This window comes from Triturus cristatus, chromosome 9 (assembly GCF_964204655.1).
Source record: "Triturus cristatus chromosome 9, aTriCri1.1, whole genome shotgun sequence".
In the NCBI taxonomy this organism is placed as follows: domain Eukaryota; kingdom Metazoa; phylum Chordata; class Amphibia; order Caudata; family Salamandridae; genus Triturus; species Triturus cristatus.
In genome coordinates, this window is record NC_140592.1 from 1,205,369,816 (window position 1) to 1,205,383,923 (window position 14,108).

Genomic DNA, 14,108 nt, shown 5'->3' on the forward strand with positions numbered 1-14,108 from the left:
CCACTAATTGTTCTCAGCGCGGAGAAACCCTGTTGTGTAACTGCACGCATTATACATAAAAAAAAAAATACATTCATCAGAATCTCAATATCTCTATAACAATGCGCATTAATGATTCAGTGATATACTTTTTAATATTTCCACCAATCTTCGTGATAGTCGAGCTGACTCCGCAATGGTAGATGGGGGCTGCGCTGGCGGTTGCGGCGTTGTCGCGAAGACTGCACGTGATCAAAAAAATCTATTTTGGACACATAACTTGTGTCACTATCTCCCCCATTTCTCAAACATGGGGTCAGAGTACCTCTACTCTGACCCCTTATGTTAGCTTTTTCACAAATTTTCAGCCCCAGGGACAGTTCCTGATCAATAAAATGGCGGCTACAACTTTCTGTTCAGGTTCCGTCCAGCCAATCAGAGCATTCTCGTTGGCTTGTGCTTTCGCTATTACTCGCGAAGTCATCGCGAAATATCCGCGATCCGAGATATTAAATTTTTGGCTTAAATTTCTCAAAAACTACTGAGCAGATTTACACCAAATAGGCAAAAGGCACTTCCTTGAACCAACATCTACATCCCTGCCAAATTTGGTGTAATACCGTTCAACAGTTCGGGCTGTACATGTGGGTAAAGGTTCCTATGAGAATTAACATTACAATCGCACCTTATTTCGCACCCCAAATTCTCGGTACCCAATTCACGGATCACCCCCAACTTTCCCTGACAACCAGACCCTACCTTGAACATTTTTTGGGAAAATGTATTGAAGATTGGATAAACAAAGCTAAAGTTATAGGCAAGTCAAAAAATGGTTTCCCTATGGAAACTAGGTCCTAACTATATATACCTACCTACTTGCGATTGCGAGTCGGTAATTTAAAATTATATGTCCCTCTATGTAGAGGGCCTTTAAGTCAGTTCTGTTTTGCCATTGGTCTGAGTCATTTACGCTCTGCTTCAATTCATGATAGCGAACTGCATGGGGTAATGGTTCAGTCCATTTTTTTCATTGGCTCTCTTGTTTCTTTCCCTGTGAATAACAGCATTTTCTGATTCTGTTTACATCCACACTTTAGTGTCAGAGCTGGTTGGTCAGTCCTAACATTTTTAATTCTCTCCTTTTTAAGTTATCCTTCCATTTCTTTGCTTCTTCACCATTTATTTTAATGTTTCTTAGGAGGATACAACTCTCCAAGCAACACTAACAGGTTGCTTGCTTGCCACTCTTTTAATCTTCAGAGTGCCGGATACTATGTGGTGACCGTTACAGTATGCTATTGTCCATTGTGTACTACTGTTTAACCATTTCAAGAAGGCCAACATGGTTCTAATGTGCCAGTCATGCTTGAACTTTACACCAACAATAGACTATTTACAATACTTTTGCAAGATAGTCCCCCACTGCTATGTTTAATTTTATTATTGCAAGTATATGCCGGACGTGTTTATACAGCAGCATGTTTATTTGTACTTGCATTCTTTTAATTTATCTTGCACATTTTGTTGAGATTGGGGGTTTTATTGTGGTTGTGTCAGAGGTTGAATACAAGATTAAATCAGTGGATGGATGAATGGTCGCATGAGTGCAAAGAACCTATTGAGTGTCTTAACCCATCAGTGACACAAAATGCACTTTCATTCATAGGCCAGACTTATTGGCAATGCCAATGCTTGTTAATCAGTTTAACTCAGGATGTTTGCTCTCGATTCTTTTTGTACTACACAGATGGCCCCATCACTTCTCCACCTCATGCTTTTTTTCTTCTCTGGCATGGGCATCTCTTGAGCTGAAGCCTTGCTGGCAATGTCTTGATGTTGCGAGCTGCTGGTGGCCCGTTTCTGGGTTCTTCTTTTACTTGATTAACTTTCCACCAAAGATATAGCTTCAGTCCTCTGCTCAGTATTGTACATAAAGCTTTCCCATTGATATAGGGAGTGACCTCAGGGCCTACTTTGTACCCTGAGGTATATCTCTCACTTTAACGCCGAACAATGAAGTAGACTGCAAAACAAAGAGAACAAAAATGCAGAAATAAAATAGGGGTAAAAAGGTCACAGTTAACATCCATGCGAATGGAAAGTACAAAAACGCAGAGGTAAAAAATGAAGTTTCTAGGACTTCATTTGTGATTGCACATATACATACATTAATATTTATCCTAATATGTTACTCTCTCATTAGACCCAACTCAAAACTTTTTTCCGTTTCCATATACAAATTCTATTTTAAAGGAGGCATACCATCTATTGTGCCAATCTTCTACTGAAACTACTTCTTACACCATCATTTACGTCTTCCCTAGTCTTCTATTCTAACCTCAACCCTAACCTAATGTCTTAACTTGGGTGCATCCATTGCCCAACCCTAACCAAAGGTAAAATGATTCATTTATTAAATATATTTTTTTCTGAAGTTCCATGAAGTTACCTAATAGTCTATGTACCAACAGGTTGCATGCTAGCATCTGCTAAGACTGGGTAAAAGATGATTAATGCAATCACATGACATCTGCCTTTATCATAAACAACACTACCCTATTATTTAAATTCTTGATACTTGGTCAGCAATGGATGACTAGGGTGGACTGTGATTTTCACTACACATTTGACTGAGATGAAATAGTCGAGCATCACAATCTTCACAATTAATAAAATGTCCTGCCTTAGAACCTTTTTCAGATCTTCAAATTTCCCTTTTCGTGGATAAGGGGTGCCCCATATTAAGCACCATATTCTAAATGTACACCTAGGCTAAATGGCTTTCACCACTTTAGATGAAGCAAAATGACACTATGCACCCATGTTATCTTACAGTCTGTTAACTCCCAGACCTTCTTCCTCCACACGCATACTCATCAACATCTCATGATTTTGTTTGTTCTCGTCATGTGCCATTTTGACTTCTTAAGACATCCTCTTCCACTAATTTACTTATGTGTAGTTTTGTATAGTACATACATGACCCACAGGGTGACAGGGTGCTTTACAAAGTTGCAAGATCAATAATTCACATATTGAGCAAATGTATTGATTGCTGTGATAAATTAACTTTACATGAGCCAGAACATTTATAAAGGAGATCGAACAGTTTAAAACAAATGCAGTCAACATTTCCCACTGTAATAAATCTAATAGGACATCTGTGAAAGTAAAATGAGTTGTATACGATTGTAAATAAGACTATCAATACAACACAGAGCTAGATGAAGGAATTCTAATCACCCAGAACAGAAAGATCCCAGCTAGGCTGAGTAACTAATACAGATGCGGGACTTTCACTTAATGGAACCGTGGTAGGACTTGTGTGATGGGGAGCCCACAATCAAGGACACTGAAGCCATTTAGAAAAGACTGCAACAGTGCAGAGCAACTGTGGGGGGGGGATAGGACCCTTTCACAATAAACCTCCTTTATAACCAACGTATCTATGTTCCAAAAAGGTCCATTTTAATCTTAATTCTTTTGTGATTACAAAGAGTCACAAAACCTCACAACATTCCAACTCACATCCATCTCTAAATAACTTAAGAATGTGTCAAACAGCAATGTACCAGGATGCAGAACCTTGAGGCACTCAACCATTTGCCACACGCTCGTGGAGGGCTTTGGCAATATTCATAACATTCTGAGGCATCTCAGTGATATCCTTTAAAAACATGCCTTGGTGGCACACTAAGTACAGAATGGCTTCCAACGCAAGGGTATATAACATCCAGTTTACTTTCCATGGCCACATTTTTTGCTTTCATTGTCAAAAAATATAACTAGCCCATCGTCTGGTAAGACATTTATCATGCCACCTGGCAAGTCCTTGATCAACAAGATAGTCAACATTATGTTCTTTACTGATTCCATGATTTGTCATGCAATAGATGCTGAACTTCTGCTCTACAGACGCCAGGTTGCAACTTGAAATACTTTTGTACCAGATCTGGATTCGACTAATCCTCTCACATGGAACCATATCTGATTGTTCAATGGGGCAGCACCTGCTCTATAAGAACTCTTGAATGGACCCCATCTAGATTGAGCCTTTAATACTTGAATTATTCCAAACTACTGCTTTATATTTTTTTCCTGCAGGAAAAGGCTTTACTATAAAATATTTATTTATTTGGAACAATTATGCGCAGAATTCAAAGATTTGACCATAAGCAAACTATGGCTTTGGTCCATGATTATCATCCTGGTCTATCGCAATGCTCCACAAATTATTGTTGGTGTGCATTAGCGAGAGTAAAAAACACAAGATTAGGTGTTAGAGCTTGCTCATTTTTGGCAGTGAAATGGTGGTACCTTCTCCCTAAAGAACTCCATAAAACAGAAAAACGTGCCATTCACAAAGAAATCTGCAAATGTATCTTTATCTTCTTAGTTCATATGGTCAACATGGTCAAATACAGCACTATTCGTGGTCTTCAGGCAAAAGAGCCAGGTGGTTGAACTAACCCTCTATAAAATAAATTGAAATAACCTAGATGCCAGTCCTTAAATAATCCATTAAACTAAGTAGAAATAGGGAGGGGGGAGATCATGAACAGTCGCCTGCGGTGATCATTTTCCTCCCCAGTTTGAAAGGGTCCACATATTTGATAACCAAGCAGTAAACTTGGCAGGAGCCTGCTTCGGCACCCTCAGGCTGCTTCGGAAAGTCCTTCTTCTCCTTCTTATGGGGGCAAGGAGAATCCTGGTCCAGGATTTTGTCCTTTCTCGTTTGGACTATGGCAATTCTCTTTACCTAGGAGCGCCTAAAGCAACGATAAGGAAACTCCAAGTCGCGCAGAACTGCGCTGCTCGGGATTCTTGAAACTTAGTTGGTTAAGCCAGCTCTCAGGACCATACACTGGTTGCCAATTCTGGAAAGAGTAAAATTCAAATCTCTGTGTATAGCCCACAAGACCCTATGGGGGAAGGGCCCAGTAATCAACAGCTCCCTCATCATGTTTTACCGCCCCAGGAAATGTCTTCGCTCAGCTAATCTCAACCTTGCAGCCATTCCCAAAATTAAGAGGGTGAGAAGTGGAGGAAGATCTTTCTCTTACAACGTACCTAGAATCTGGAACACTCTGACCCCTCACCTTCGCTCGGAACCTCGCCTTCTCCCCTTTCGGAAACTTCTTAAAACATGGTTATTTCAACCTCTCCTGTTCGTCCGGAAGCGCTGGCATGCCCCAGGGCAGCTATGCGCTTAACATATGCTGAATAATAATAAAAATAATTTGTGGTGGGGCCATAAGGGGGCTTTTGAGAAATCCTCTTATGTAAATCTACCACAGGTACAACATTTGTGTTGATCCACAAGTTGTGAGAATTTTATGGGGGAATGTTGCATACTAGGTATAGAACAAACATCTTTTTGAAATAAAATGACTTTTAAGAGTTTAACACTTCACACCTATTGCCCTATTATCTGTCAAGTGTAAGTGAGCTATTGCTTAAGATATTTTATACTGCTACTGATCTTAGATCATCCTTTCTTTTACACATTGTTTTAAACAGTCTCATACTGAGACATTAAAATGGATCGGATAGGAATAAAACAATGCGTACATATATCGATTTCACTATTGCCGGTTACTTCTTTGCCATCAGTTCTTTGCTACAATCATTGGCGTTAATATGGCTTTTTTGGTGATGGAGTACACACACTGCTGACCCCTGATGTAGTAACAATTTACTGACATTACAAGCAAAAGGCATGATTCAATAAGAAAAAACATCTCTCTTTTTAAAGGCCAAGAAGGTTCTTCAATTTTTATATTATTATTTATTGTTTTGTTATCAAAGACAATGTCCAGAAATATCAGGTATTAAAGAATCTGTTCATGGCATTGTTTACAAAAGATCTTCTACTGTAATTAACAGTGAATGTTTTGTCTCTAGATGGATCCTTCATTTAGTGGTGACACAAACTAATCAGCGGAATCAATGAAAAATCATCTGATGAAGGGGCGGGTATCAGGGTGCCCAGGGCGGTTTCTTGCTTCATTTGGAAATCTACTGATTGGAGCATGTTGCGTGGTACGAAACATGCTGTTTAAGGATCAAGTGCTGCTCGGCAACGAGGCTAGGTAGGGCTCTGGTAAAAAGGTCCGTGATCACTCACAGAGAGGCACCATGTTTAAAATTTCACATATACAAAATATGTTCATGTCACTCAAATTACACAACATGGCAGTGTCAAACGTCTTGAGCATCGTCATCAATTAATGGCAAGAGAGCTGGGCGCAGGCCCTTGTAACCGATTACGAACATGACTTTGAAGATTTGAAAGAGAGGCAAAGTAGTACAAAAGTACTGTCCACATGTTGTGAGAAGATGTGTGTTTCTATTTGTGGATGGAGTGCACGTACTGTTGTAAAGTACTCTCAGGAGGAAGGAGGTCGACAGTTTCCGGAGTTCATACGCAATGGCTTTGTACTTTTGACCACACAATAAAATGTCAAAGAAGCTCATTGAACCCGTCAAGTCTCTTTGTCGCTTAGTTCAAACCAGCTTGAACTGAGTTAGTGACCGATCGCCTTCATTTTTCCTCATTTGTCAGCTTCTGAGTATGTAGGATATTTAACAGTCTCTATTTTCTCCTTCACTTTGTAAGATGGGTACAAGCCCGTTCGACCCAATTTCCTGTTAATGCCCTTTGAATAACCGTCCCAATGGTTTCCAGCCACACCAATAATATCCCCGGGCTCCATGGGGATTTCATCTGGAGTTCGTGGGTGGTGAGGATAAATGGCAACCTGGTTATGGGCATTCTGTCCCCCAAAATAGTAAATATCATCCAAGGAGTGGAAATTTGTTGAAGCGTCTGGATGCAATGTCTGCATGATTTCGTAGGCGACTCGACAGACCTTAAAAAAGAAGAAAATTGTATCAGGAAACTATGTTTCATAAACATCACAAACAAAAAATGATTTTTTCACATCAAATAATTCAAATAAAATATAAAAACAAGTTAACAGTAAATATATATTTTTTTTTTATCAGCGAAACAAACATTATCAAGGGATAATTGTATTTAACAACAGTCAAAGGCTAGAGTCTCTTACCATGAGGGAGAGCCATTATCGCAAGTAAGCAAATGCAATAAGATTCATTACTGTGCTCTACGACACTGCACGCTAGTTGACAGTATCCCAATCAAAAAAGACAATCATAGACAGAACATTCTTAGTTTCAGGACAAACACTTCGGAATACATTTTAGAAGAAAACTTTGCTTGTCGGGAATAATATACAACTACGCAATGTCCTAGTTGTTGCTCCATGCCTGGCCAAAAATGTTTAGAACAACTTATTTGGCTTATGGTTCTCTGAACTCTGGCTATGGTTGAGTGCCCTTGGCAATCTAGACAGCATTTAATGTTATTTAAAAGATCCTCTGGGGCACCGAATATCAGATGAGGCTCTAGAAGGCAATTTCAAAAGCCTTCCCAGGTGGTGATCTGATCGTCTTTTCTGTTAAGAATATGATGTGGACCATGAACTATGAAAAAAGTAATTTGGTGTGCACGGAAACTGTTTTTAAAAGAAACCAGGACTAGATCCAAGGAAATTCGTAAGTATCTCAGCATTCATACTAACTATGTCGCGTACATAAAGACGCACAGTGTGAGGAAAAGTTTGCAATGGGCTTAGAATGATATAACTGCACCTACAGCACATTGCAATGAGGGGTTATTGCTAGGTGTGGTGGGTGGTAGTCACTTGACTAGGAAGGCTAAACTATTGATCGTCTTTCCAATAAACTTTGACCTTCACTTTAGTCTGCTTATTTCACAATATAACGTGTATTTGCAAAGTGCACGTTCACACAGAATGGTATCTTGGCACTGAATAACAGATGTTTATTGTTAATGAACTCATTGGTACTCATTTTATCGACCTCAGACGGATGATAGTCTGAGTGGACCCGCCGGGATTTGAGCCTGCGACCAAAAGGCCCCTACAGTGGACGCATTAGTCCACTAAGCCACCAGACCTGGCACCCATCATCCATCAAAATTCCATCTGCCTACTGTGTGCCACCAGATCCTTTGCTTCCTGGGCCAGCATTATGTAATGGCGCGCTATCCCCGTTTGTGCAATGGCGTACCTGTAAGCAGGTGCGCCGGCGCAAACAGGGACAGTGCACCCTATTACAATCTTTGCACTGACGTGTTAGCAGTGCATTCAGTGAAATACAGTGCGACTGCTTACAAGCTGCTCTGTGGCTCACAGTGCAGGTGGCAGCCGCCTGCACTCTTAAGAGGGGGCCGAGGTCCCCTGCAGACAGGTGAAATAATTGACTGCATCCGCCTTCAGGGGGGATATCTTGGGGTTCCTTGGGAACTCTCCTTCACCCGTCCAGAGGCAAGCCAATGGGCGCACTAACAGTGCAACACCAATTTGTGGCACACTACTAGGGCGCTGTTTGCTCTGTCAAGATAGTGCTGGCGCTACATGTGCGCCAGCTTATCAGTATTGGGCCGCACAAGCGTTTGCAGCCCCTTTTGTACGACTGTGACCCAGGGACACTCAAAGCAGGCACACACACGCCCATAGTGCCCCTGGGGTACTGTATGCAATACAGTCCCTGGTGCACTTTTGTTTTTGTTACCTTTGCAGGGGATTAAGCTCCATTATTTAGTCTCAGCACCATGTGTTCTGTGTGAAAATTGACTTTCCCTCCAGTAGAAGCCACTGTAACATGGCTGCATTTGACAGGTTTGTTGACTTATGTCTGTAAGGTCTATTATTAGGAAGCATGCACTGTAGATCAACACGATGTCCCTCGTATGGCATTTTGTATAGTTTTAAAGTGGGGCCTGGGGAAACATGCAACGTCTCTCCACTATCTCTGGGGATGTCCCTTCCAGCACCTGACTCACTACACCACCAGCACTGCAGCCCGAGCCCTACAGATCCATTAAAACGATTTGTTTTAATCTCTTCCTTGGGCAACATAGAAATACGTGCATACATTTGAAAACAATAATGTATAACACAATCAAAAATCCTGTTCATTAGAGGCCGGTCTGTCGCTGGAGAAGCTGCAATGAGTCAGTAATGAGTAAAGGAATGAACTACCGGTCTCAGCCAGTCCTGGTTTACTACTTTCCAGCACGCCTTCCAGGCATAAAGCATGGAGGGACGCTGAAACTGTTATTAAGTACATCCCGTCCACAGACACCGAATATGATAAATCCATGTCGGTGCGCGCGGCGGTAAAGCCGGCTGCAGACACTAACAAGTAATTATCGCGTAATCTCTGCTGATCCTGGTGCGTAGCTCGAATCTCGGAGGAAGTAATGTGTTTACCAGAGTAAATTAATTTATAACAACCCCCGATGGTTTGCATGCATTCAGAAACAGCCTGACGCAACAGGCACCCTCGCAAACGGAGGCAATTTATGCCCGGCAGTTAAGGGACGGAGATCTGATTTGCACATCCATCGCTGCCTGGGCACCTGTGGGCGCCTTGGGTACCAGGCAGGAATCAGCAAACAGGCCGAGGCAGCTTTGCTGATGTCTTCAGAGAGGTGCCAGGCGAGGAACTGAGCGTCAGACAGTGCTGGACTCGCACAGTGAGGCGCCTGCTGCCTCCTCCTCAAGGTGTGAGTGAATGCACCTTATCCCGGAAATCTTCGGAACAGGCCGGCATTAGAGCTCTTAGAACCATGAGGAGACGCTGGCCTTGGCAGTAAACTGGCATGCTTTGGCCAAAATAATTGGATAACAGAAATTCCACCATCATTGCTTTAAATGGGAAAAAATAAGTGCAGGTACTCATCAACTTGAGCACTGAATAGAGGAGGGGCAAATGTGGGCGGGGTTAGAGGCGCAGCTTGGAGGCAGGCATTTAATGGGAGCCACATTTACTTGGTGCCATTTGTGCTTCATAATACAGAATTATTTCTGCTATTTGTAGAGTATTTGTTTTCTCCGACCAAGTGCAAAAGGATACGTTTATTATTTTGAGAATGTCATACCAATGCAGATTGTCCCTGAGCCTATGCACATATGAAACATAAAAGTCATTGTGCACAACAACAGCTATTGTAGGCAATTTGACTAAGAAACCTGGCTAACGATAGCCTATTCCCTTTGTCCTCCATTCTTTAGGGTACACCTTCCACCTTTACATCCTTTTCTTCTCTGTTGCCTCCTCCACTTTTCACACAGTAAACATCAAAACTAAAGTCACAGAACCAACCCAAACGAACGGGAACATTTTCAATCTGGTCTTCAACACAATGCAGACTACAATACTGTCTCAGCCATCATCTATTATTCAGCAGGCACCCACTACGGTCAATCAAAACCATCCACGGCTCCTTCAATGGGAGCACGAGGTTCCCTCATGTGAGCAGTGGGCAAGCAAAGTGATTACCAGGAACTGGAGTGGTGACAAATGTGATGAAGGGCTAATATAAATGGCTGAGATTAACAAAATGGGATGAGTTGAACTAGCATATGTCAATGTAAAGTAAATGAAATGAACAGCAAGAGGCACACCAGGGTAAGCAAGGCAAGCACAGGGCACATGTGCCTTGAACTGGCTGGGTCGGGTGAGAATTAAGTGAGGAGATAAAGGATGGATCAGTTAAGGCAGGTTGAGTAAATCAAACATGGTGGGTCAGTAAAGAGTGGACGAGCCAAGCACATTTTGCATGATGTAAGCAAGGGTTGGCAAGGAAAATACAGGGTGGGCGAGTTAAGCATGTGTGAGCACATGGTGGTCTGGATCATGACCGGTTGAGTAAAGCAAGTAATCTGGGTCTGTGGGAGAGGCAAGCACCGCTTGCATAAGGCAAACAGAAGATGTGCAAGGCGAGTACAGGCTGGATAAATCCAGCATTTTGTAGGTACAGTGGGCACCTAAAGGTCAGGAGACCATGGGATTTTTTAGTAGTTTTTGTAGTATGGACCAGGCCTCCTAGGTATTGGAGAGATGCAAAGGAGATGTTAGTACAGTTTTCTAGAATTTGGGTATTCCCTACAACATACATCAAGATAGTACATGTGTAGGCATTGAGAAAAAACATTTTGGTTTCTGAAAAGAGCTTCATATGGAAGGTGCAAGAAACAAACAAGGTTCCACCCCTGCTTCTCTACTTTCCAAAATAATGGACAACCAACAAAAGACTTTATGCACGGTCTGGACTTTATGCGCAGTCTGAACTTTATGCGTGGCCTGACTTCCACAAACAGAAGACTCTGGCTGTAATTCTGGCCCAGAATGCAAAGGCTGTGTTGCTTTTCACTAAATGTAATTAAAGCTTAGCTTTGCTGCAATATGAATCACGGGCAAACTCACCTCTGTGTTTTGATACCTCTCATTGAATAACACACAAACAAATTAAAGAGGCCATCCATTGAATACTGTCACACTAGAACTCAAAACACCGCCGGACATCATCAAGCATTCTAAAGTACCTTTTTTACAGAGCTTCTGGCCTGGGCTAAGAGAATTGTGTTTTCTCTTCGACTGGAGAGTCCTTTAAGGGGTATAAGTTCATCAGTTTTTCAAAAATAGGACAACAACAAGCTTAATGCATAATCACAACTGTTCAAGATCACCTATGGTTTGAGAGGCTCAGTTAAGTCTAAATGTTTTTTTTTTTTAAAAGGGTTTTAGGCAGTGTCTGAACAAGAAGACAGAATGTGAGGAGGTTACAACTGGACACGATCACACTAGTCATAAAGCTCAAAGTCAGTACGTATCATGAGAGTGTTCATTATTTTGAAGACCATTTTCAAGCCACTCATTTCCCTTTGTTTTTCTTGCCCATCTCCTTCTTCGTCTCAAAATCCATACGTTTTTATTCAAGACCTCTTTTTCAGTTCCCAGGAAACCTGTTTATTATCCACAGTCTGTTGAACCCTGGCATCCATGCTTGAACAACCCCCCCCCCCCAACCGCTTGCTTTCTCACCTTCATTGACTGCTTGCTCTCCTATGCCTAGAGGATCTTTATCTTGTGTTCTGTGGGGCCTCTGCCTTTTACTATTTGACAAACCCAGTACTATGGGCTTATGCTGCATCTGGTTTACCCAGACATGACTGGATTCCATTAGGTGGTTGGGAGCTGGTCTTCCCAGACTAAACATGTTTATACACACATACTCACCCATCTTTTAAGAAAATCACACATTCACGACCACTCACACACAATTCGATCCAGATAATTAGCATGCACATTTACCTCATGTTAATAGTCAGAAAACCTGGACTCGAACTGGCCCTTCTGCACCTATGGTGGACACCCCTTTTCCACATTAATCTCGCAAAAGTCAGAAAAAGTCATTTTCATGCACACAATAAAAAGGCATTCGAACATGAGACGAGGTTGCAGATTACAAAATAAATTGATGATGGAGTTCATTTTTTAATGGGCAACTAAACTAAAAACATTAAACCCTGATCTTATGGGAAGGGGAATGTAATTAATGGTTGGTAGGTCGATATCATTGATTGTTTGTAGAGTACTCACTGCCCAAAGGGGACCTTTTGGTATTTTCAAATCTTTTGATCATAAAAAGGATTAAACCCAGAACTGTAGAATCAGTTTTTCCTCTGAACCTCAAGTCACTCTAAATTACTCATTCCCAAAGTTATGTTAGAGAAATATGTAGTGGATTCCCAGGTTGCTTGCTTTAGCACACTCTGCCCCTTGAAAAGTCAATGGAACAATTGGAGCGTGCATGTCAGTTAACTAGATTAATGCTGAAATTCAGATGTGCACATGAAACTTGTCAAATGGACACAGATGGGCTGGGACGGGTAGAGACCGTAGTGTGCATACTGATGGACTGTCTGCTGCCCTACAGTGAACTGCCCAGCTGAATGCTAATTGGCCAATATATGGTAGTGGTTATTGCACTCGTTCCCACCCTCTCAGCAGACTGGTGCTGAGAGGTGCATTCTCATCTTGGGTGTAACCCTGCAAATATATTAGATTTGTGGGGTGGGGGTAAGCCCAGTGTCACAAACACACTTACAGTGTGATTGACTGGGCAGGGTCTGATTGGACCCTTCACTTTCATTCACAGACAGCCGCAGGGCACCCAGAACCCTAAACAGCCCTTAAGTGATGCAAATGAGCCGCTGCGGGATTGCTCAACAGCGGCTCCATTCAGAGGTGTACACTGGCCCTTCCCTTCACTCTGCCTTCTCTTTACCTGCAGCAGTCGAGCAGAGCACTTTATGCGCAGCAGCACAGCTCCCAATGCTATCACGCCTGCCCTGCCTGACTTTCCCCTAAGAGTACCGGTACTCTCCTTGGCCAAGGAAAAGTTCCGGTACTCAAAGGGAGAAAAATAAAAAGTGGTGGTACTCCGCACCGGTCCATTTAAAGCACTGCCCACCATACACCTTTGAGCCCGACCATTAATCGAATGACAGGAGCTTGCGTGTGTCTTTTTTTTATTGGGAACCAAATCCTGCAGCAGTCGAACAGAGTGGATACGACCTCAGCCACATTCATTGTCCCAATGCAATCCGTATTAACTGAAGCGACACATACTATATATATTCACATACATACATACATACGCGAATTTATTCGTGGTCTGGTGGGAGAGGCAGGTGGCCTGGGCTGATACATATATTCATTGGACCAAAAATATTATTCTGTGGTATAGATACATAGATGAATTGTTTATCCTATGGAAAGGTCCCAAAAGTGAAGCTGAAGAGTACATAGCAGCACTTAATAACAATACCCTAAATCTCCATCTAAGTGGACAGCTTAGTACGGAAGAAGTACCTTTTTTAGATCTTAAGGTTTTTGTCCAAGAAGGGAAAATATGTACAACTCTCTTTAGAAAGGAGACTGCAGGGAATTCAATACTGGAAGCACATAGCAGTCATCAAAAATCATTAAAAAATAGCATTCCTTATGGAGAACTATTGCGTCTAAAAAGGAATTGTTCTCGTGAAGTTGACTTCCAGTATGAAGCATCTGCTAGCGAAAGATTTAGATCACGAGGCTATTGCCCTAATCTACTACAAAAAACCTTAAGTAAGGTTAACAAAATTCCCAGGCAGTCCCTACTAGATACCCATCATAAAAAAGATGTGTCAGAACAAGATACGGTTAGGTTCATTACAACCTTCTCCAATGAG

General features: G+C 41.9%; 1 protein-coding gene across 2 annotated transcripts in view; it reads right to left on the bottom strand.

The window, feature by feature from the left end:
• Positions 1 to 5,752: 5,752 nt before the first annotated feature.
• FUT8 (fucosyltransferase 8) overlaps positions 5,753 to 14,108 on the bottom strand; it is a 780,623-nt gene continuing 772,267 nt past the window's right edge. For both annotated transcript variants that reach the window (XM_085627218.1, XM_085627219.1), the window contains one exon: positions 5,753 to 6,851. In XM_085627218.1, the coding sequence (XP_085483344.1) occupies positions 6,534 to 6,851 (318 nt within the window). In that variant the 3' untranslated portion in view covers positions 5,753 to 6,533. The remainder of the gene's footprint in view (positions 6,852 to 14,108) is intronic.